The sequence below is a fragment of the Mastacembelus armatus genome, chromosome 5, assembly GCF_900324485.2.
Source record: "Mastacembelus armatus chromosome 5, fMasArm1.2, whole genome shotgun sequence".
In the NCBI taxonomy this organism is placed as follows: Eukaryota; Metazoa; Chordata; class Actinopteri; order Synbranchiformes; family Mastacembelidae; genus Mastacembelus; species Mastacembelus armatus.
Genome location: NC_046637.1, coordinates 24,340,716 through 24,365,434, shown reverse-complemented (window position 1 = coordinate 24,365,434; position 24,719 = coordinate 24,340,716). Strand labels below are relative to the sequence as shown.

The window sequence follows — 24,719 nt, the reverse complement described above, 5'->3', positions numbered from 1 at the left end:
GATTTTCAACTTTGAAGATCCTGATCTGAAATAGTGAATAATACTATCCCTGAATAGGTAACATCAATCTGGGGTATTCATGATTATACTACTGGCCACTGGACAGTTGTGTGAAGCAGCTGTGAATTTTGACAAAGGTGTTGTTGGTCTGCTTGAAAACCAACAACACAGTTGACTTTCTCTGTACAAATTAAAAACAATATATCATGTCAAAAATTAGATTGAGTTTGTAACCGCTTTATTAATTTTTCTCTGATCTGGTGAAAGTCTGCAGACTCTCTCATAACAAAATATCATTCATCTTTTTTTTCATTCCAGTGTAATTCCTACATTGACACTGTGTGCTGCCATACACGTCGACTCAATCTGTCTTAGAGTGCAGTTTAGTAGAAAAGCATTATATTACTACATTAAATTTTAAAGGTATTATCTGAATGAGTTATGGGGACTGATTTATAGTGATATGTTAGTGCTGCCAGGGCATTCTACTTTGTTCAATAGCTGCCAAAACTAAAAATAAATGACATATGGCTTCAGGAAATATTTACAATAGCTAAGATAACCAGTAAGTTTGGTTCTTCCAGATTAGGTTTACACAGTAAAGGAACCATTCATGTCTGGAGTTTGAGATAACCCAAAGACCCAGAGCAGAACAGTAATTTATTAAACTGCACCAACAAAGAAAAGGAACCAGCATGCAGACAGTCGAGTTGTAAATATGAATTTCAAAAATGATATCTTAATTAAACAGACGGGCAAGACTGACAAAAAGTGATCAAACATGTTATGAATACCAATCATACTTTATCTGTTCTAATATGCCTCCTTGGTGCCCCTCACTATCTTTTTGCACAAAATGTAAGTGGTTTGTTTTTCTGAGAAAGACAGCAGACCGGGTCAAAAGGAGGCTAAAATTGAATATTTAATTAAATATTGGATCTTGGCTTTCTTTTCCATGATAGTGTGTTTTCTACAGGTGATTAGTATAGATCCACACTACATAAGGAACCACATATGAAATGTACAGTACTTATTGGCACATAAATCTATATTCCACTTTACCTTTCCCACTCATCCATTGTGAGCTATCATTTTCCATAAGAGTCATGGCATTGACACAGTTTGACTAGGAGGACAAGAAGGTGTAGCTGCCAGCTCCCACCACCCACCACCCACTGAGCAAATCCTCTTTACTGGTTCTACTGTGACAATCTGCCCACCATCCTTGGCTCACCATGCAAAGACAGGACAGGAGCTCAGTGGCCAGTGCCAGGGATACCCACTGCAGGTGGGATGAGGAGAGAGAAGGAAGAGTTGAGGAAGAGATACAAATGGAATAATGGGCAGATAGAGCACACTACAGGATAAAAGAAAGGGTTGTTCCAAAATTGTGGCTGTTTTATATTGCAATTAACCTGTAGGATATGCCAAGAGGCAGGGAGTCGAAGGAGGTATTTTATATTTGTAATTTTTTTGTTTGAAAGGGCACATGTTTCCATATCCATTACTACACCAACACAGTTTGTTTAATTGACATTTATTTATGAACGTGATTAGACAAATATAAAAGAGATATGTATTCACTGGTTGCTGTAAAGCCCTACATAGATATAGAGATGTATTTACTTACAGATGACTGCCAGGAATTATCTGCTTACGCAGAATGTAAGTCCTGACCCTCCAGCTACAGCTTGTCTTTGTTCTACACATTGTTGGTTATCTATTTCCAGCATTTTAACACAGATGTTCAGTGTGGGTGGCAGTGGAAAGCTGGCTCATTCAGCACACAGTATTTCACTCACAGTCCTACAGCTAGCCTGTTTGTAGTCTGGTTTGGCACATAAGTAGGCGTGTTTGTGTGGCTGAGCTGAGAGGCGCTGCTGAGTTTGAATGTATGTGTCTTTTGTGCAGTAGTACTGTATATTATTTACTGTTTCTGTTTCTAAACTCTTTCTGTTTATGTCTTTTCTAGGAGTCACCCTCACCATCTTCAGTCATCTCTACTTGGCCTGGAGGTTCTCTAGAGGGTTGGGCCTCCTTGTCATCATGAAAGGATTGGGGACCAACCGTAACAGACATCTGTCTGACTCCTGTGATCCTTCCTCAGCCCATCCAGAAGCCCTCTACCCTCAGAAGACCGGCACACTACCACGCAGCCCTTACCTGCTTAGTCCCACAATGGACCATTATGGCACCATGGATCCCCATCTCTATACTTCTGCCAACCCAGGCTCCCTTCCACCAGACTGCATGCTGCCCATGAACAACCAGATGTCTAACAGCAGTACCTTCCCCAGGATTCACTACAACTCCTATGACCAGTCTGATTTCTCCCCGCCTGGGGACAGTATTGGGGGGATAAGTACAGGTACAATGGGGACATCCATGTCATTGGGCATGGGAACTGGCATGGGCATGACAGGGATAAGTGGACGAACACCTATGATCACAAGCGGCTCAGCAACTATATCGCATCATATGACCAAGAACCAGGCACCACCCAGCCTGCTGGAGTTTGACAAGCAGCTACCTGGAGGCCGTGATGGATTTAGTACATTGCAATTCCATCGGACATCTGCTGTTGCTGCTGCCAAGCAGCGCACAGACAGTCCTGGTCGCATTCGTTATATGCTGCACTCAGTGCAGAAGCTCTTTGCGAAGTCTCAGTCACTGGAAAGCCATAACATGAAAGGAAATGTCAATGGACGCTCTACTGGCAGTGGTGGAGGCTCATCCAGCACAGAGGATGGGGGGAAGCAGAATCGCAGATCCAAAAGTAAAGATCGGGGTACAAAATCAGAGGCAACTGCCAAGAGACGGCCACGCTCTAACATGTCAGGTTACTGGAGCTCAGACGATTTGGACAGCAGTGATTTGAGCAGCTACCATAACACTATGGCCATGATGACTCTGGGGCGTTCAAGTGGCCATGAGAGCCATGGGGGCCAGAGCAGATACATCCACAGTGGCTATAACACTATCAGCTCCTCCAAAAGTAGCAATGACATGAAGTACCAGATACTACCTGGGCCTGGTAGTGGAGGAGGTGGGGGACTTGGTGGAACAGAAGGTATGCTAATGAATGATAATGACTATATGAAAGGAGGGTCCTGGTCCACACTAACTATGGGCCAGCCAAGACAGGTGATCCAGAAGGGCTCTGCTACTCTGGACAGGTCCATGCTCAAGTCCAAATCCTGCCAACAGGAACTAACCTGCAACTACCTGCAGGTTGGACGAAGGGTGAGTAAGGCTGAAGTAAATTTAGTGCATGATAAAAAATAACATTAATGGAATATTTTTATTTGAACACAAATAAACAATTAGTTGTGTTTTAATATTATATATTATATATTCACCTATATGTATAGGTTGTGTAGAAGTATCAAATTAGTGTCAAGAACATTAATTCATTCACAGTGTAGATAGTAGTAGACAAGGTGGTAATAAAAAACTAATTTTAGCCACTTAATGTTAACTATAGGGTGATTGGAGCAGCACATTAGGGCGCAGTGGAGGAGCCAATGAAATCCCATGCCGACGGATGCGCAGTGGTAGCTATGTGAAGGCCATGGGAGACATAGAAGACAGTGACGACTCAGAGGGAAGCCCCAAACCCTCGCCAAAAACTGCAGCTCGCCGCCAGAGCTACCTCAGGGCTACGCAGCAGTCTCTGAGCGACCAACTACCCCCACGCAAGTAAGAGAACAGACTGAGACACAGACCTGTGCTTTATTGTGCAGTACCTCATGTTTAACAACTCTGGCAATTATAAAATTGGTTATTGTTTTCTGATGATGTTTTCATATTTGCAATAGCAGCTCTAAATTCACAGATACTCAAAAGTTCTAAATTCAATTATAAATGTTGAGTGATACAACCTCTCAACATTAAAAAAATACAGTAACATTTTTTTCCTGGCATACGGGAAGCAATCCATCATGGCCAGCCTTACCATGCCAGTGTGCAGGGAAATACAAATACATAGAACATGCACACACAAGTAGACAAGTCCAAGCTGCGCCTACTCACGCATAGAATTAAGTGGTGTCAGACATCCTGTTGTGCTCCACATGCTAGCCTTACAACCATACATCAGCTGTGATTTACCACCTACTGCTGGTCCCAAAAACCTAGGTAAGAAGACAAATACAATATAACACTGAGTTTTGTTTGCACTCAACCAGTATATCACCACAAATCAGCCTCATCTTGGCAACTGATTGGCATTGCGCCTCACTTGCCTTTAAATTACATGCTTTCTGAAGCAGACATATTGCATAACATGATGCATGCTCAGTGGGACAGACTGTAGCTGAGTTGACTGTGCTTTTTCATAAAATGAAAACATAAAATGAAAATATACCCACATTTTTTCACTTGTATCTAATGCTGTGTGAATGACTGAAACCCTGAAATCTACATTCAAATAATAATGTGAGGTATTTTTGTCTTAGACATAGTAACACTTTAACATACTCTGATCATTGTATTCAAGTACAAAAATATTATATAGTCATCATGTGAAGATTTAACTATACTATGAATTGTCATCAGCATATATATTATATTTTAATCAACTGTGGATATGTACCAGATTGGAAACCTCAAAATAAGATTTGACAATACCTTTAATAAAGAACTCTTGTTTTTGCTGCTAAGATTGTTCTCAGGTTTAAAGGTTGCAGTGTCAAACCATCAGTGCTGCACTATTTATAACCTCTTTAACAGTTATTAAATTGCTGCTTGGATCAGCAGCGGACCAAGAGAGAGAGTCATATTGTAAAACAGCCACAGGCCTAACTACCATATACACCCCCACATAAATAAAATATTTCAAATCCCTTTAAAGTTTGTGTCTACAAAGGATTTGTAAGGATTTATTCTTCCCTAAAGCATGTCTGAATGACTAACCATACTACCCCTGCCAATCCCTGATCATCCAACCCCACTCTCTTCCGGTCTGCTCCACCCCCGATTGGCGTGAGCAGCAGAACCCTGGATTACACCTTGTTGCAGGGAGAGCTGGATGCCCTGTGGTCTCCACTCCACAGTGTGTCCTCTCTGCACCAGCTGGGCAGGTCAATGAGCAGGTCAGTGATAGGTCTGTAAGGCACGTCTCAGGGATGTGGTGCAAAACGCTTTTTTCCTGATTGTTTGATCTATCATAAGTGACTTTGCACTGCCCCCCTCAGATGTCTGTAAAATCAGTGGCAACTCCAAATGCCAAATTCATGCCTTGCTGCCAACAACTGCCAACCTCCCTTCAGCTTGTAAATGCCATCTGCCCAGTGCTTTTAGGTAGAAAGTAGCTGAGTTGGACACTGTTCAAATCGGGGAATGATGAGGCATCTGTGTGGATAGACCACAGCATGACAGTTTACTGTCATGTAACGATCACTGTGTGCCACCAAAGAATATATCAAAGCAAGGACAGAGAGATTTTCTTTAGTTTGATTAAACCTAAACCTGTTCTTTGGTTTTGGCACCATGATGGCACAGAGAGCTGTGTGTGTGCATCATCACTAGCTTTGCATGCTCAGATGCTGCAATGATTGATGTTATAATTAGACAAAATGGGAATAGAGTCAAGATTTGGAATTAAGGTGATATATAAATGATAGACGAAATGAAAGGGAAGATTTCAACCTTATCTGGCTTTTATTTCTCTTTCAGTTCCTGGTTTTGCTGAACATTCATACTCTGCCCCGATCCATGTTCCCTTTCTGCCTCCCAGTCAACCTATATAAATAATTTTCCAATTTTTTTCCATTGTTCCTCTGAATGTGTTCTCAAACATTTCGGATCTTGCTTTTAATTTCCCTCCTTGTATTCCACATTCTCAACACCTCTCCTTTATCTTGTTTCTCCTCTTGTTTTACTACCCTTTTTAGCTGTCTTCCAGCTCTCAGAGAGCTCTCCAATAACCGCAGCCTAGACAACTTAGATTGTATTGGCGGTACAGACTTGTCTTTGCCACGCTGGGACGATGATGACTTCAGCCAGGCCTGCAGCACTTTGGGCAGACGTAGCTGCATGGGACAGGTCAGTGTGCAACAAACACTGTTTCAATAAATATGGTATTTGTGAACTTCCAGAGGCCAAATTATTCATTCCTGTTTATCTGTGTGAGTTTTGTCTTTTTTGCTCTTAAGCTTAGCAGATATTGTTGAGTTATGAGTACATTTGTACACTTGCTCATAATTTGCATCACTTGCTGCCTAGAAAACTTTGCTCTTTCAAATCACAAGTCAAAGACCCCTTTGTCAGGCTACAGCCGACACTCAGTTCTGTAGTATAATTATCATTTTTACAATTACAACTTCAATGACAGTAATAAAACGAGCCCCCACTGAACAAAGAATCCCTTTTTTCCAACTTTAACTTATATTAATGTTATGAACCTAAAATCCCAGTGAATGAGATTGGTAGCTCATTCACTCCCACTAATAAGATCACTGAGATCATGAGCAACTGTGCAAAGTGGCTCTGACATTTTTTCGTTTTTTTTTATTTTTTCAGTGAACTAGTCAAATGAGGCTCTGCAGGCTATTATTATAGGATCTGCACACGATCTCTGACAGGTCACTGCATTACAACTAATTTGTGCAAGCAGTGTAATTGTTTCTTTAATTTGCATGCACCAACAGATTCAATACATTATAACTTCATGAGAGCAACTTGTGTAATTTTAAAGTTTTTCCAAAACTAAAAGTTAAATTGAAGGACAAATAAAAATGACCAATACCATAAACTTTGTCTGGGCTTGATGCTGTTTTGTTATATCCCATCGAATATGTTTTACAGGTGGAGAGGTGTTCTTTACATGCACATTTAGTTGGCTGGTTAGTGGTCACCTCCATTTCTCAGAGCAGCTATTTTTGATCACACTGTACAACTTACATGCGGACAATTTTCTTCCTCCCTTCAGCTGCGTGACCTGGAAATGAGTCATCAGTATGACGACCGCAGCTCTGAGTCCACGTTCAGAGATTCCCGTTCCCATTCTCAGGACAACCCAGAGCCTCCAGACTTGCCCATGCCAACATGCTTCCGATCCCGCAGTCATAGCTACCTGAGAGCCATCCAGGCTGGCTGTTCCCAAGATGACGACACAGCATCCATAGACTCAAGCTGCTCACCGCCTCCAACTGACACCACTGTTCGCACCTACAGCACCAGCACTGGTGAGTCACAGACTGAACATCAAAATGCTGTGTGTTAATTGATTTGACCTCAGTGAAAAAAGAAGAGTCCTTACCATGATGCAGGGTGTGTGTTGACAGACATGTACGATATATTTAATAGTACATCTTCTTGTATTGTTTGTTTTGTTATTAAACTTTAAACTTTAAAAAGTTGTGACCCCATCTCCTGTGTGATTCGGGCACATAGGCCAAATTTTTACTTTTAATTAGTATTTTCCAACATATTACTCAGAATGGTCCTTATATCCTTGGTCCTGGGTGGGACAATAGTTCTTGGGCACACACACACCAGCATTTTTAGCTCCAATGCAGCCTGTTTTGCCCATGCTGGAAACCTTTCTACCTAATGGAAGACCAGTGAAGAACAGTTTGGCTGCTGCCTGGAAAATACAGGCTTGGACAAAGCCTCAAAGGGCACTACCATAGAGCAGCCACATCATGGCGCTCTTCTTCTATTGAGGACAATATGATGCCTTCAAGCCTGCAGATTGTTTGACTCTCTAATTCGCTATAGCCAAACACCTCCAGGATTTTCCATCAGTTTGTTTGAGTTTATATTGTTTTGCTTTTTGGAGCAAATTCATATTGGATTATTTTACAGAAAGCTGATAGGAACAATAAGCCGCTATAGCTTTTCTTTTTTCTTTCAAAAGCGTTTTACAGATTTTATGAGATTTTTTAGATTGTTAATTGTTGTTGCCAATTATTTGGGTTGGTGCTACTAATAATAATTTGTGTTATTAATATTATGATTGTTATTATTATTATTATTATTATTATTATTATTATTATTGTTGTTGTTGTTGTTGTTAAATAAATATAGCGTAGTACAAAATGAGCTACAATGTCATTCTAAAATATAGTGGAGTGGAGATTAGAGCAGAATCTTTTTTTTTAAACACAGGTAAAGTACTTCAATAAATGCACTTAGTTGCTTCTTCTTCTTAAGAAATCTGTCTTCAAACAGTACCTCTACTAGAAGGTCCATGCTGTTGGTACTAACGCTACGTCTAAAAAGCACCAAAACCTCATCTACAACTATTAACGCGTGTGTGTTTAGATTGTCCGAGGTGGCCGTGAAGGCATCAGTACATGGCGCCACGCCCCCTCGGGCTCAGGGAGATGCTCGGGACAAAAGCCCCAAACCACCGGCGTTTGTTCCTGCAGCCTCGGTGGAGACAGTGGATGTGGGCTCCGTTACAGTTTTAATACAAGTTAATGTTGAGTGTATCTGTGTGTGGTGGACAAGAGGGTAAGTGTTTTAACCAAGTATGATTAGCTAGTACGGTTGATGTTGCTGCGTATAACGTTAATTGAGTCGCGTTTGTTTTCCGTTACTAACGTTGATGTGTTTGTTGTAACCGTTGACCACAGAGACTTTCTTTACTCTCGGGATAAGTTTAAAGCACGTTTTTTATACCACTGTATGGCTGTGTCGTTTAACTTCATATGGGTTTAACTGTTGTTTAACGTAATATGAGTTTCATTTGTGTAAACTACAGCAGGTGCTGCTGGAAATGAACTTTAGAGAAGTTTAACCAAGTCAGAATTACTCCTGAGCTTTCTCATACTGACGTCCAGCTCTGAATGTACATATGAATATGCTGCTGTGCTTTAGCCAGATTTACTTTATACTTTATTAATTTAGTAAACTGGTTAGAGAAGAGTAAATGTAAGCGGAACTAAAACTGTGTCAAACACTTTGACTCAGTCCTAATCACTTTCTTGTTTCTGCTCACTGATATTCTCCACATTATTTTAGGTCTTTTATGGACTACTGAGCTTCCAGTCATTCTGTTTTATGCACTCTTGACTATATTGGCTAATTATTGAGTATTGCCTACTAACTATGTGATCAGTACAAAGTGTGGCATGCCCCTGCTGTGTGTGCTGGCAGCAGGAGTCAGGATAAGTGGGGGTGCTGATAAACTGCATGAGGACTAGTTATGTCTGATTGTTTGGGTGGTCCTTTATCTTCCTGCTGTCAAATATATTTGCATGTCCTGGTAAAAGCTGCTTCTTTTTGGTGGCCTAAATGGAAAATTGGCCTTCATGGGGGATTATTTGAGGGCTGCCCCACTTTTGTTCCACATTGAGGCTTGTGTACAGCTGCATGGATTAAATCCCATTCTGAGGTCACATATAATAAAAAGGTTGGGCAGTTTTGTAGCTGTGCTGTTGTTGAATTCATTTATTGTGCTAATGGTTTTGTTGACAAGGGAGTGGTGAGGGTTTCAGACAAGGTTGCCTGTGTCAAGTGGCTATTATTGAATTAAACAATGATGGGGCAACTGGCTCACAGCAGACAACTTGGGAAGCAACGCAAAACTGTTAAATAGGGCATGAAAATCCACGTTCTGTCTTCATGGTGCCTTTAGCCCATCTCCTGCTGTTCACACCACAGCACATCATCAGTACATTATCTTTAAATTTATATTGTCACTATTCATTGTTTTGTCGGTCCCATGGTTATTGAGACTGTTTAACCACAATGACACACACCACTCATTACACCTAACCTCAGTTTTGCCCTGCAGTGGATTAAATAAGCACAATATTTCCTGGGAGGAATGTGTGGGTTCTAGCACGGTCAGTTTCCTATTTTCATGGTATTTCTTTCCATTTGTGACAATGTAATCTGTTAGCATGCACTGTTCTTCTAAAGCACCACTGAAAAAATTGGTAAAAGTATCAGATTCTCTACTGGTGAGTACAGAGCAGTCATTGGGTTATTGGGAACTGTTTTCAGCTGATGTAGCCTTGAAAATCACATCATGAACCAGGCCTTGCAGTGGACAACAGCACCACTGTCCAGATGGCATGAAAACAGCAGTGCTCAGTGCCCACTTCAGATTCAACTCAAACATTTTGGCACAAAGCGCCAGATTGTTTCTGCTGTTAGGTTCCCTTCTGAAGAGCAGTCAGTTACTATGTCGGTATTGTTTTAGCTCGCTTACAAATCAACAGTATTTGTCCTCCTGTTCATTTTTGCAACCTTTTTCTGTGGTGCTGATGAGGATTGTGAAAAATGGCTTTGTCGGCATTGGTACTATTGTCAGCAACTGGTGCACATCGAGGATGAGTTTTATGCTTGCACAGCTACATGTTTGTGTGGTTGAGTTCTGTCTGTTTGAATTAGAGCATGTGTCACTAACCATCTGTCTGTGAGAAGTTTCTGCCTCGGGTGTATTTTCTGGCATTAACAAGCATTTATGACAAATCAGCTAGATTCAGTTTGCTTCCATATATTCTATCTGCTGTGTGATTAAAATCTGTTTTTACAGCCTTCATTTTTAGTTATGGTCATCACTGAATCACCAATTACTCACCAGGTTTACTGCTAACAGATGGGTTAATGCGATACCGGTAGTCACAGCCATAGCACCATATGAACAGTAGACAATGTGGTTAAACTCCAAACTTGTTTAAAACCTGTCTGATCAGTTATGCGGTTGTACTGTGCACACCGTTGTTAAGCCGTGTCTAGCATAACCACTACATCTCTATATCTCATTGCAGAGATAAGGAACAAGAAAATATCTGACAATGACAATCATCCAATATTTAATTTCAGCATTGATGCATAGCATATGTAAACACTGTTGATTAGATCTCTTATTTTTGATCATTTGTGCCTAAGTTATGTATTTGCCAGGCATTTTATGGTTAACTAATACTGAGTTTCTATAGATATGCTAGCAGCTCTGCATGACTCTCTACACACAGTGTTGCTTGGAGCTGAATGATATCTTTAGCATACTTAGGTTAACAATACTAAAACAAGATGAAAAAATGATTCTTGTTTGTGGTGCAGACACAAGGACCATTAAAACCTTAAATAACACAGCAATGCTAATATGGTGATTTTTAGCAGGTTTTACAGGTTCAGCAGAGTTTACTGTGATTGTATAGTTGATAGTATTGCTTAGTGCAAACTACAGCTGAGGTTTAAAGTAAACCAGGGTGATAAAATTGGCATTTTGCATTAGAGTGTGTGTTTATCTTATCCCTAATCGCAGAGGCAGATGTCAGTTATGATTTTAGAGCTTGTTTTAGCGGGTAAAGCAGATTCAGTAACTTAAGGGTGAATTCTGTTCAGAATGACAAATGACACTCGGAGAAGTGCAGGGCAGGTGTCCAAACATAGGGACACACATCTATGCCTTGTCACACCCAATGACATGACAGCTATCCTGCAGACTACAACGTAGGAATGGTGCCAGTGTACCACATAGCTGACACAGCAGCACTGACACAGCAGCGGTGACCCCGTTTTGGCCAGGATCTCTTGCTGTCATGAGAGGAAACATGGGCAGTGAAAAATCACCTCAGCATGTTTTCCTAAGGCAAGAATGGTTACATTGGAACTGTTGTGAAATGATGACAGCTGTAGATATTCATTTATTCTCATCTTTAAAATGTGATATAACTTTCAAGGCATTGCACCTTCCCTGTGAAAGCCTGTGCTAAGGCACTGGAATATGTCCTCATATATTTGGAGTGATGTTTGTGTTCTCAACTTATTATTTACAATAAGGGCTGGATGGATGTGTGTCTGTGTGCCAGTCTTCTTTGTGATGGTGATGAGTAGGTTCAGCCAAGGTTGTGAGATTGACTGGGCTGGGTGTGGTTTGGGTGTCATCCCTGTTGTTTACAGATGATCTCAGTGTTTGGGCTCCACTGGAATGTGTGCATTGTGGCTGTTTGCTAATTAGTTTCACAGCTGGGATTTGGGCCAGCACGTCACAAAAATGAACTCATGGCTCTGTCCTAAGACAAGTCAGGTGGGCCGATCATTACTCATTCCTAATTAACTAGGAGGAGGACCTTGAGCTAGTTGTACAGTAGCCCAGGCTGGAGCAGTTCTCTGTCCAACAGCTGACTGACAGCAGTTGACTCACAGTTCAAGCGTTTAATCAGACACAAAGTATGACTGTATGTGTAAAGTCAAGAGGTTTGTGTTAAGTGAGGTTGCACAAACAAGAATTAAAGCTGATAAGTGGATTGCAGTGAACAACAAGCCTTTTCTTTAATATTTGTCTTCACTAGCTCACATTGTTGCCAGGCTTTTTCAAATCCTCTCTGCTCTCTGACCACAACATTCACTGAAGCAATATACAGTGTTTGCCTCATACAGTGCACACAGGGCACGTCCTGTTTGAAATTTAAAGCCTTAGAATGCCTCAAATATAGTGATCACTCATCATGTATTTTGTTTGTGCAAAATTTTAGGACAAAGTGGCTGAACTTTACAGAAGCCATGGGCCCTATTACCAGAATCATTCAAATGGACATTTGACTGTCCAGGACCCATTAAAATACAGCAAACTTTGAATTTGTAGGGATGTCCTGCAACTAAGCCACACTAAGTAATTTTATTGAAGATGCAATGAATTAAATCAGTCTGTAACAGCAGTCCCTAGACAGGCCTTTTGCCACAGTTTCATCTGGTAGGAGCACAACTAACATTAGATTATTATTAGGGGCAATAACTCTTACTGATTACCTGATTATGTGTTGACACCCTGTTTGTAAGCAAATATGTCAACGGCAACATATCCTGAAGTATTTTAAACAGAAACCCTATACTCTTAAAATAGGTCGCCATTTGTTCTGAAACTTTTACAAATTTTCTTTCCCTCTCTTAATTTCTATATGCTGACTCTTTTGTGGTCTTGTATGGCCTCTGTGAAGTTTCCACTGTTTTTTCTAGTGTGGTGTCAAATAAAGCATCTGTTTGAGGATTTATACAGTAGCCACAAGGTTCATAATATGGGTTTTCAAGGTCCAAAGTCTCACAACTTCACTTGTTGCATGAGGAGATTTCTGTGGTCTCATTTGGGACTCAGCAGAATAGCATTTATAAGATCATGGCACTATTTTGAACATTTTTTTATGCATAGCCAAAAAACCTGGTTTCCAGCTTTCATGCAACAATGTCCCTGTCTTTACATACACAAGAAGAGGTCTGCTGTGAACGTGCTGCCTGAGAAAACATTTTGTCGGTTCTTAAAAAGGCAATTAGCAGCAAAAACATTGACATTTCAAGATGTCTTTGCTTGCTTGGATATTTTCTGCAGTTGGGCCGTTCTTGTTTTGAGGTTATTCTGCTAAAATTAACATCTTTACTTATGTCATTTGTGAACCTTTCCCTTTATTTCTCTCTTTCTCAGTTTCTACATGCATAACCACCTGTAGGAAGGCTGCTCCTCCTCCAGTACCACCTCGGACAACTTCCAAACCCTACATCTCTGTGACAGTACAGAGCAGCACAGAGTCAGCCCAAGACAACTACCTGGATCAGCAGGACCGGAGGTCGGAGGTCAACAGCCAGTCTAGCCACGCTCACAGCAACTCCTCCGACAGCCTTGACAGCACTCGTGCCAACAGCCTGGCTCGGGGTATTCCCCGTCCTCCACACATCATCCCCACTCCCATTGCCACTCCAAGAGAACCATTTGCCCCCACCACTGCCAATGCTTCCACTGAGACAAGTGACTCAGTAGTCCAGCATGAACCCCTGAAATCAGGATTAAATAAAGGGAATCTAGCAGCTGAAGAGCCCCTTGTGGCCCCAGTGCCCAGACGGAAACTGTCCTCCATTGGCATACAGGTAGGCCATGCATTATCCAGAGCTGACACAGTGAGTCACTGCTGCGTATGAATGTAATCAGTGTAGTTCTATAGTGACTTTCAGTGCTCACCATGTAGTGCATAGTGTAGCTGATTCAGCCTGTGAAGTTTGATTCCAAGAGAGGGGTCATCTTAGTGCATTATCTCAACACCCAACAATGTGCTTGTAAGCTAGAGGTCTCATCAGTGTAAGCACCTTTCTAACATTAGAGCAGGCTTTATACTGTATACACAGCAGAAAATGCAGGTTTGTTTTTTCCCTTTAACTATAACTTTCTTTTCTTTGTGTTGAAATAATTTTTAAAGTTAAAAACCTCCACAGCTGTACTAATCTATCTAGAAATCATGTATAAAGAGTGTATTAATTTATTCATGACAAACTTAATTTGAGTTCATTGTTTTCACTGATTTTGCTTTTTTCCATTTCACTGTTTATTTGTTCTAAGGTTGACTGTATTCAGGAAGTCCCACGAGAGGAGACCCCACCACCAGCCAAGTTTCAGTCAATTGGAGTACAGGTGGAGGACGGGTGGCAGTAAGTCCTCTTCCTGTCCTTGTAACAACGTGAGGAATTTATATTATAGCCACACACTCTGTTCTGACTATTCTCTCCCAATACAGGAGCTGTGTAAATGTGAAATGTTGATGGTTGTCTGAAGCTATCTTTGTGTGTTGTGTTAGTGATTTTTAAGGCATATCCCTGGCATGAACATTTGTACTTGTATTTTGACTTGTCTTTGCTGGCTGTATACTGGAGACCCATGTCTCGGTTTACATTCTGCGCTTTTGGTGTTTTGAATACCAGGAAGTTCTAGGACACCTCATGTCTTCTTCCTGTAATTTCGTTCATTTGCATGCTACATTTGAAGTTTTGTACATAGCTGTTCTGAGTGCTGACAAATATTTTATCTACATAACCAAAGTTTCGACATTTGTGTACATTTCATTTTACAGAATATTATCCTTATATATCGTCATATCCAAGCATTTGTGCCAAATGACTATCCTTCTTCTTTGTTGCACTGATTGCCTAAATGTGGTGTACCCTGTGCCTTTCCTGTTTTTTGCTATTCTTGTTCTCCCTGACATTCGTTAAGATTATTCAGTCTAACACTCATAGTATTTTATTGTCTAACTGAATTCCTACTTGGAAGCATTCCTGAGTAGTGACATGAAATGGAAATAATGTTCAGACAGCATTCACCTTCAGTCTGCTGCCACACAAAAGTAAGATGCTAGACTCCCAATCATTTGACTTCAGTTGATGCCCTACTGAGTGCACTATTACTATTTGTATACATAGTAAGCCCAATAAACTGATCAATACAATGTTTTTATGTTTCTATTGACCAGCATAAGTGACTCAGTGTCTAATCTCAGCAGTGTGTCTTTTTCCAGTAATGGGTACATTATTCTTCCATAATTTTTAGTTTCCGCTGTCTGTTGTTGTGCACATATTGTTTGGTAAAAAAATGAAAATACCTGAAAAAGCCATGTTTAACAGTGAGTCTCAACCTGTTTATTTCAGGCTCAGTCGTTCCAGTAGCATGGCCTCAAAACAAGAAACAGATTCAGACACACAGGACATCCCTGTCATCTCCCATTTCAGTAATGCCAAATCCACTGAAAAGAAAGTTATGGTCAGTAGTGCCAGCCAGTCCATGAGCTCCACTCCAGGACAGGACTCTTTAGACAACGGAGACACTGCTTGTGACACCTCTTCACCTCCACCACCCAGACAGATTCTCAACCGCTCCACCACGCGAAGCAGTTCATCCTCTTTCTCAGAAAGCCTGGACCCAGCACTGGACCCCTCATCTCTACCCCCTCCAGACCCTTGGCTGGAGAGTGGGAATGGCAGCAACACCACTGTACACCAGAGCGGAGGAGGGGGAACACTGTGTCGAAGAGACGGCCATTGGTTCCTGAAGCTGCTGCAGGCAGAGACGGGACGCATGGAAGGCTGGTGCCAGCAAATGGAGCAGGAGACCAAAGACAACCAGCTCTCAGAGGAGGGTAAGGCTGGCAGGGTACATCTTGATTCTCCTCTAGAAGTCTGGTGTTGTCTGATCTCAGCACATGGTCAGACCTCTGTTATAGAGTTCTGCCTCAGGCCTTACAATCCCTCTATCAGACATACACAGCATGGAGGGGATGAGGCAGTAATACCTGGGGTTACCACACACAGGCAGGCCTGTAATCCCCAGAATTACACAAATCTGCTCTGGAACTGATTAAACCTCCAGATTAGATTAGTGCTTCAACATCAGCCTGGCATGAGCAATGAGCACACACAAACACACACTTTCCATATAAACAAACAAGCAATGGGAAGACTTTGGTTGTATTGGGGTTTTTATCAGATGTGATAGATTAGAGTGCATAGGTTTTTTGTTTTGTTTTGCAAAAGCAATTGTGCTTGACCTTTTACTGTAAAGTTATCTTTAAATCTGTTGCACACCAGAGTTGAGTCTCACCCCTCTATAACCACATTGCCATAAATTTGTAATCCAGTGATCAGAATCCCAATTTTATGAGGACAGATGTTTGTTCTAGTTTTGACATAGCAACAAACTAGCATAATGAACACTGACAGCAATATGTTGGGGTATCTATATAAACTAAGCTGCCTTTAAAGAGGGTAACGTTGTCCAGTATGCTGTGATCCTCTTCATGCCACCCACAGCTTTACAATGAACTGCAGGACATGCCTGTATGTCTAGATACCTGCAATAAGCTTTTTGATTAGCATCAAATAGAGTTGCATATAAGCCAGTGAACAATGGATGCAGTTGAGAGAGTTGTGCATTTTGATATAAACAGGTCTTGATATACACTATGTTTCTGAACTTGAAGATCAAAAGACTGGGTTTGTGTGGAATAACAGGATGCTTCTGAGATCAACAGTCATGAAATATGTGTCACAAATCAGTATTTTTTTTTTTTTTTTTTTTTTTTGTGTTCTCCCTTCAGTTCTGGGGAAGGTTCGCAGTGCGGTAGGAAGTGCCCAGCTTCTAATGTCCCAGAAGTTCCAGCAGTTTCGGGGACTGTGTGAACAAAACCTGGTATGTATATTGCCTTTTGATGACACTTCCTCGCATAAAACTAAAACACATTTCCAGGGTTCCAAACCAGTGCTTTTAGGGACCACATTCAAACCCACTGCATTTGGTTGTTCTCTCTTCTGTGAAATGTGGCTAAGTACACACAAAGGGTTTCACACAAACCAAAAACCTGCTAATCTAAACAGCTGACATGCATATCATTGTCAGACCTGCATAAAATAAGGCATTGTGGCCCACCAGCACAAAATACAAGGAGCTTATAATAAGCCTGAAAGCCATTCCTCTTGTGTTTTACTGGAAATGGCATTTTAAATTATAGCCAGCTACCCTCACATGACACTATAAACTCCATAGCAAGTCAAAAAACACCACAGAACAGTATCACAGAAATATCTTAGAATATCTTCAGCTGTTTATTCCCTCACTTACGAATGTAATCCTAAGGAATAATTTATCTCCTTTCCTCTGATCTTCACCAGTCACTTAGCATGATAAAACATTCCACACAGGCTTTCATCCAAAATATCTGGGCATAGATCAGAGGAGTGGGTGCAACTGCTTAAATATGAAGAACAGAGTGGATCCTGCACAAACAAAAGCCAGACTGTCTGGAGCAGTACAAAAAAATGTCAGAGCTGGATTTACTTTACATCTGTTTGGCAGTCTGCACCGACTTTGCAGAAACACCAAATGTAGAGGCAGCTGTTTGTAAACAACTAAGGAGTTATGTCACATCACTTCAATTTGCTTAATGGATGATAAAGTACTGGAATCCTACTATTTGTAGCAGTTTTTAATTATATTTATTCAGAAATCAAGCAGGACATATATTTAGTTATGGACCCAGTAGGGGCCTCATTTATTTCCTTTACAATAAAAATGCGAGAACATTTGTAGACTTCTATTTTACAACATTGTATCTTATAACAATGTTATATTTATCGTTACATATATTTAAGCATAGTAAATGAAATGTTTTTATACCGAGTTGTCAATTACCTGTTTTCGAACATTCCCATTTTAAACTACATTTCTTATCTTCTCATGTAAATTTCTGCAATTTGATCTGCTCCAACATGGACTTGAATGTGGAAGATGAAAAGATGTGTTGTCAAACTGAGTCAAACCTCAGGCTGCGTCAGAGAGAAGAAATTGTTTTACGTAAATCTGTCAGCAAGGAGGTTAGCTTCAGAGAGTTACCACAGTAAGTGGAACAGAAAACAGTTTCCCTCAGTTCAGGGTCAACAAACTTCATCCCACATTGCTCCTCGTGGTCTTTTTTGATGGTCCTCTAAAAACCTGTGTTTCAGAATACTGGCACTGTATAAATAGTATTTATGTTATGAAAAAGAGTAAAAAAAAAATGCTGTTCTTGCCTGCTGTTCAGCTTAGCACAAAACCTGTGCTGTAACATGACTCCCCCTAGTGCCTAATATAAAAAAGATCAGCACTTCTGTATATGAATAAATATTGTCTATAATATTACAGTAGGACGTAATTTACCATTAGTGGAACTGAGAATTGTTTGTCTTCCGGATGTGTATGTCAAAATTCAGGCCTTTCAAAAGATGTGTGTGAGGTGTGTTCAGCACAAAACAACCTATTTATAGAAAAACTGTCTGCAAACTGATAAAGTAAAGATCAGAATGTAAATTGATGTTCTACATGAGAACACCAGAAAGCCTGAATAAGGAACCCTTAAATTGTTTTCTGTACCAATTTACTACTGTCTTTTTGGTCATTAACATTTTTTACAGGCTTTTTTGTACAATATGGTGGTCTGTGTAAGTATTCTGTTGTCCATGTAGATTGTGTGACAACACGTCGTGGTTGATATGCAATTCATGCTTATGATGGCTTTTTGCCTGAACCATTCACTTTTATTAACATTTTTGTCCATGTGCTACTTTATGCACATGGAACAAATGTGATTTTTTTTTTTTTTTTTTTTTTTTTTTTTGTTTAGCAGTTTTTTTTGGGGGGGAGGGTCTGGGGGATTTTGGCACCAGCCTTCCATGAGTCCCATCTACTCAGGGAGTTTGTCTATAAATGGGACTAAAATTCAAAGGTCTCTTTTGAAGAACATGACATTAACATTACACCAAGATATATATATATATACATATATATATGTCTTTCATTTTTATTTGTTCATTCATTTTCTTCCCTATTTTGGCCAGAATGTGAACGCCAATCCAAGACCTACAGCCCAGGACCTGGCTGGTTTCTGGGACCTGCTGCAGCTGTCCATTGAGGACATCAGCCTCAAGTTTGATGAGCTCTACCATCTCAAATCCAATGACTGGCAGCCTGTTCCGTCGGCGGCTGCCCAGTCGCCCCCTGAGCGGAAGGTACTTCCCACCCCTGCTGCTCAGTGCCCTGGCTGGGGTAGGAAAGCCGCCGAAACCGGCCTCTCTCCTCCCACCACCATTTCTCCCTTTCTTTTTTACCCCCCTCCACCCTCCCCCCACCGTCCCTGTGTGGGAAGAACCTTAACAGGGCCTCCCTGTCCAACACAAAGGGGCCACAAAGATCCCTTTAAGCATGCATGGAAAAATGAATCTCAAAGAGGGCTGTCAGTGTGCAGTTTTGTTTTTCTTAAATGTGAAGCCCTGCTTTGAGCATGCATGTGTCACTGATACGTGTGTTACAGTAGAGCATGGCACAGATGCAGTCCTGTGACAGAATGCAGTCTTGCTTTGCTGCTGCTGTTGAAATGTTGTCTTTGTTACATTTATGCTTTGTGTGTGTGTATCTGTGTAGATCTTTTAATGCTGAGGCTGAAGTGCTCTTGCTTTGTTTCTTTATAGTGCGGACATATTGACCGTGTGTCTTGAGATCCTTTTCTTATGCTTTAAGTTTGATCGATTATTGTCCATCTATTCACGTCACCATTTACTGTCTTTGAAAATTGTCATTGAAATGATTCTCAGTGTTGGCCTGTTTTTACCAGTTGTCTGTATTGTCAGTGTTTTTACATTTCTCACCATTTACAAAACCTTTAACAAAACAATCAGCATCATGTCTTTGTCAATGTCCTGTCTGCCTAAACAAATAGAACCTGTCTAGGAGTTTCCTCATTATCGTCTCTCACTGTCTGATTTTTCTGTTTTCTCCTCCCTTCACACATTTCTTTTTTCACACTGTTCTTTTCTGTCACCTTTCATCGCTCTAATACTACAGGACGAGGAGAAGGTGGCCCCTCCAGCATCAAAGAAGCCCGGTAAAGGACGACCATTGCTGGGCCGAGAGAAGAGTGGTGACTCTTCATCCACCTCTTCTTCGGCCTCTGCAGAGAAGCAAAGACAGGAGGCTCGCAAGCGTCTGCTGGCTGCTAAGAAGGCAGCCTCGTTTCGCCAGAACTCCGCCACAGAGAGCGCAGACAGCATTGAAATCTATGTTCCCGAGGCCCAGACACGCCTCTGAGAGAGACAGTGAGAGAAGGGTGTAGGGTTGGATCTAAGGACAGAGAAGTTGTCATTGTAACTGAGTAAAACTGCATCAGTGGTTGAGGGTGGAGGGCGATATCTGATTCCCAAATGATGGTGGTGTGGTTGATTTAGGACTTTTTTTTTTTTTTTTTTTTTCCTCAAAATTAAAGTTAAAGGCTGGTCCTGGTGGTATCACACGCTTATTTAACAAAACCACATTTGTGGACAGACTGAAGCAGGGGACTCCTCATTTGAGGCTGCTATTGAAAACCTCAGCTGATGAAATTTGTCATTTCTTGTTACTACTCTTGATATCATAAAGTTGTTAATGAAGGTATTGTTATTATGACGACTATATCCTAAAGAATCTATATGGAGACTGTTTTTAAATGTTCCTCTATCTTGGCTATAAGATCTATTAAGTGGACAGATGACAAGCATTAATGCTCTTGTCTCCCATCATCCTTCTCTCTTCCCAGATCACTGGCCATCTTGTAGCTTTGCACAACACCACCTTGTGGCCATTGCACACACTGCACACAGTACATCCACTGCACACACTACAAAGTCACACCCATGTATGTCTTCCTTGTATTTTTTTTTTTTTTTTTTTTTTTTTACTTTATTCACCCTGTGTTTTGTATAAAATCCCATTTAGTTCTTATGAATATTTTTGGTATGATGAATTTAAAGGTCAGGTTTGAAGGAGTATTTATATGGTTACTAACAATTAACTCTGTACGTTCCTCAATGTTTTTGTGTCTGACATTTTTAACACTGGTGAGAAAATTAGTTTCGTATTGTTGGGATATGCTTTCATTTGAAATCATGAATGAGGAGGCATGAGGATCTCTAATTGAAGTAATGACAGGGGCCACATTGTTGATTCTTCAAGTCATTTTTAGTTTCTTTGGCTTCTGTCTGTTCCATTAACTTTAGATTTTATGTTTGTATGCTTCTTAAGTGCTTTTATTTACTTATTTAACCTGTACATCTCAATTGAGTCTAGGGTTTTTATTGAAGTAATGCAGCAGGCTGAGTATACAGGATAATGCTGAGCTGTTGATTTTTTTTTTTTTTTTTTTTTTTTGTGGGCACACACATTAGGACATGTGTTCTAATGTAATGTTGTTTTCTTTCTTTTTTTTAACTACGCTTCAAAAGGATTTGTGTTTTGTTTTTGTTTCCCATCACTTGGCAAAATCAGTCTCAAGTTTTAGTTATCATTGTTAATTTTCCCTCACTGAACATCATCCAAAGTACCGGCACTTTTTTTTATTCAAAAACAAAATATTAAATTAAAGCATTACATACATTAGTCATTGTGTTTTCATCATTTATTTGAGGCTGCTTGCCTTTTTTCATTGAAGACTGCATAATCCAAAGACGAATTCACTGTTTCAAATTCATCTCATGTATTTAAACGTTCACAGCAGGGAGCTTAGCAGCAACAGTGTTTGCTGTGAAAATAGATGGAGTGGACTGTGGCCACGGCACAGTACATGTTAAAGGTTTAACATTTTGATGCACATGGCCAGATGCTTAACCAGAACTGCCTATGACTACAACACCAATGAGCAATTGCTGTGCTGTGCAGTAGTAGTAGCTGGATAGTTTAGAAACATTTTAAATAGAACATGAAAAAAATGTGACTTTAAAACTCTGAATTCATATTCACATGTCTTGATGCATTGCTTTCCCCTACTGTGATCAGAAACAATCACTTTTCAAACATTTTCTTTCTAACCTGTAGGGGGCAACAGTGGTCAATTCTATATTTAACATACAGGGACCAACACAGTAAAACATCCATGCTCTGTTTTACATTAAGGAGAAACACTGTATGGATTATGCATATTTACAGACTGATTTGAAACCACTTCCCAAAACCAAAAGGTCTGGAACAAGTCATCTTGGTCTCTGTGTTATCCATGTAGACTCACTTTAGGATTTCACACATTCAGCCATAGTCACGCCTAACATGCCTTAGTCAACCACAGTTGTTGCTTGCCTTCCGCTCACATTTGGTTTCTTCCAAATGGTAAATAAACAAACTAATCTTCCCCTTCCTAATTACTTATGTTAAGCTATTGCAGTGTCACCCCCTTGCTTTAGCTGCTGAAATCTCTCTTTCTCACCCACTATGACTCAAAAATGCAGCCTGGAGCTTTGAATTGGAAAAGCCTGACGACCACTATTCTTCCTCTTTCTTGGCAAAAGCTTTCTCTTGATGGCGGTCCTTTGTTTGCCTGTTGTGTTTGCCTGCTGGGGATGACTCTTAGCAAGGAAAATGACTCAGGGGTGTCGATAGCCTGTTGCCTGGTTGCTGTCAATGCCCCCTTCTGTTTTACTGGGGAGGATAGCATCGTTAGCACCTGAAGACCTTTTGTGTGACTCAGCTGTTGATTTGATTTCTGGTTGCCATGAAAAACTTGTCTGACAAGTTGTCTTTCTAAAATAAGAGGAGACAAAGTCTGTGTTTGTGTAAACAGCTCTGTATATTTCATTAACTCATTAAAATTCCTTTACCACATCCACTGCCATCTTTTGGAAAAAAAAAAACAAACATATATTTTCTGTTTTTATCAACGTTGCAGATTTTGTAAGTCTCAGACCCTGCTGTCAGTCATCCTCACATGAACTGTAGGTCTGTGCCTGACTTGACCTCAGACCAAACACAATGTGGCCCCTCAAACACACTAAGTAACAAGACTGCAGCGACACAGAGAAAGTTGTTCTGTGACTAAAAGGTGATGCTTTTCCAGCCTGCTTAATCTTGGGTTGTCTGTGGTGTACTTTGAAAGAGAAAAGAGAGCTCATCTCATAAATTTAAACAAGGATTCTCTCCAATACACACAGATATCACTGAGACACACCTATGTCAATTTCCTGGCTAGAGTTATCCATGACCCAAACAGCTGTAGTGTGGGGGGAGGGGCGCTGCTGCTGTGAAGCCATTGATTTGGGGGTGATAATGGTTCCTATGTAGGTTTGGCTGATTTGGCCTTTTTAAGTAAAACAGTCCCACTCAAAGCATTTGCTTAAGCAACAGCTTGTTTTAGTAAAGCGTCATTTTAAAGAGTCCACTGGCTTTTCAAGCATCACATTCAGCTACATTCTTTAATGTGCCTACTCCAGCCATAGAAAACAGTGGTGTGATATGCTGTCATTCATAAATGTTAAAGAAAAGGTGTGGTTATGACAGGAATTATACAGTCTCATGTGTGATACAAATATACCTTTTTATTTTTCACCTTTTTAACCCAAAATAGGTTTGACATCATTACACATTAGCCACTCTGAAAGGATGTTTTATGTGTTGGCAACTTTTTGTTTATGAACTGCAAGACTGAGAAAAAGTAACTTCAGTAGAGGCTATGAGAGATAGCTAAAGAGAAGCCATTTATTCCCAGGAAGAAAGTTTACCTCAGCTGGAATATCAGTGAATCCACTCCCTGCTTGCTCAAAATAAAAACATGCTCATTAGCATCCCTGCTTTGTTTCACTGTGTAGGGCATAAAAATGGGAAAGGGGTGAGGGGTAGAACCTACACTCTTACCACAAGAGATGTGATGTAGCAAAAAGTGTCTGTAAAAATGCTAGAACAAATATTTTACAAAGCAAAGCAAGCACATATTTTAAAGACGACGATCAGTTGTTCAGTATAATACTCTATAGGCTGTGTGTGTGTCAGGGATTGTGGAGTTTAGTATAAAAGGCTCATATTGTTTGGTACAAAGTTTTGACTGAGTGGATGTGATATTTATAAAAGGAGATTTACCTAGATTCTTGTAACTATACTCTGGTAACATTTAAATATATGTGCAATACTCACTAGGAGGATTCTTTTGATATTAGGATGAAAGTAATAATCTTGCATTTCTCCCCTGTGCTTCTTAAAGGCGTCTTCTGTAAATAAGATCAAAACCAGACTTACAATCTTCCATCTTTTACAATACAGTAGATCTATTTATACTATTTGAAGGTTGTTCAAATGTATAACAGAGGCATAACATTCAATAAAATGCACAAAATACTTTCTCAAAAAGTTCCCAATGGCTGCATTTGCTTACTGTTGTGTACTGTTTGCTGATTTTGAAGTACAGGATGTATAGGCCTGCTCTGCTGCACCATGTGTTCTTGCCTTTCCAGCCTCGGAGCCGACACAGTGGACAGAGTCTGCACATGTAACACAGCTAGATCTCATGTTTATACTCTGCTATCTCCCAGTAACCACGTTTAAACCTGAACTCCTGCTCGTGTCTCCTGGGGATTTCCCAGAGATGAATCAGTCTTGTTTTTTTGTTTTTTTCAACATCTCATCAGAATCGACTCCACACAGTGTGAGTCTAAATGGCATCATGAACAAAGGTGGTCACCAG

General features: G+C 40.5%; 1 protein-coding gene across 5 annotated transcripts in view; it reads left to right on the top strand.

Moving 5' to 3' along the window:
* dlgap4b (discs, large (Drosophila) homolog-associated protein 4b) overlaps positions 1-20,465 on the top strand; it is a 58,530-nt gene extending 38,065 nt beyond the window's left edge. The window contains exons 3-13 of one of the 5 annotated variants that reach the window (XM_026306864.1): positions 1,973-3,243; positions 3,485-3,699; positions 4,992-5,093; positions 5,895-6,045; positions 6,932-7,187; positions 13,382-13,821; positions 14,288-14,376; positions 15,370-15,857; positions 16,815-16,906; positions 19,087-19,257; positions 20,090-20,465. In XM_026306864.1, coding sequence (XP_026162649.1) covers positions 2,047-3,243; positions 3,485-3,699; positions 4,992-5,093; positions 5,895-6,045; positions 6,932-7,187; positions 13,382-13,821; positions 14,288-14,376; positions 15,370-15,857; positions 16,815-16,906; positions 19,087-19,257; positions 20,090-20,332 — 3,444 coding nt within the window. In that variant the 5' untranslated portion in view covers positions 1,973-2,046 and the 3' untranslated portion in view covers positions 20,333-20,465. Of the gene's footprint in view, positions 1-1,972; positions 3,244-3,484; positions 3,700-4,991; positions 5,094-5,894; positions 6,046-6,931; positions 7,188-8,331; positions 8,461-13,381; positions 13,822-14,287; positions 14,406-15,369; positions 15,858-16,814; positions 16,907-19,086; positions 19,295-20,089 lie in introns of those variants that run through there. The other 4 variants (XM_026306860.1, XM_026306861.1, XM_026306862.1 and 1 more) reach the window with 4 other exon arrangements.
* The last annotated feature ends 4,254 nt before the right edge of the window (positions 20,466-24,719 follow it).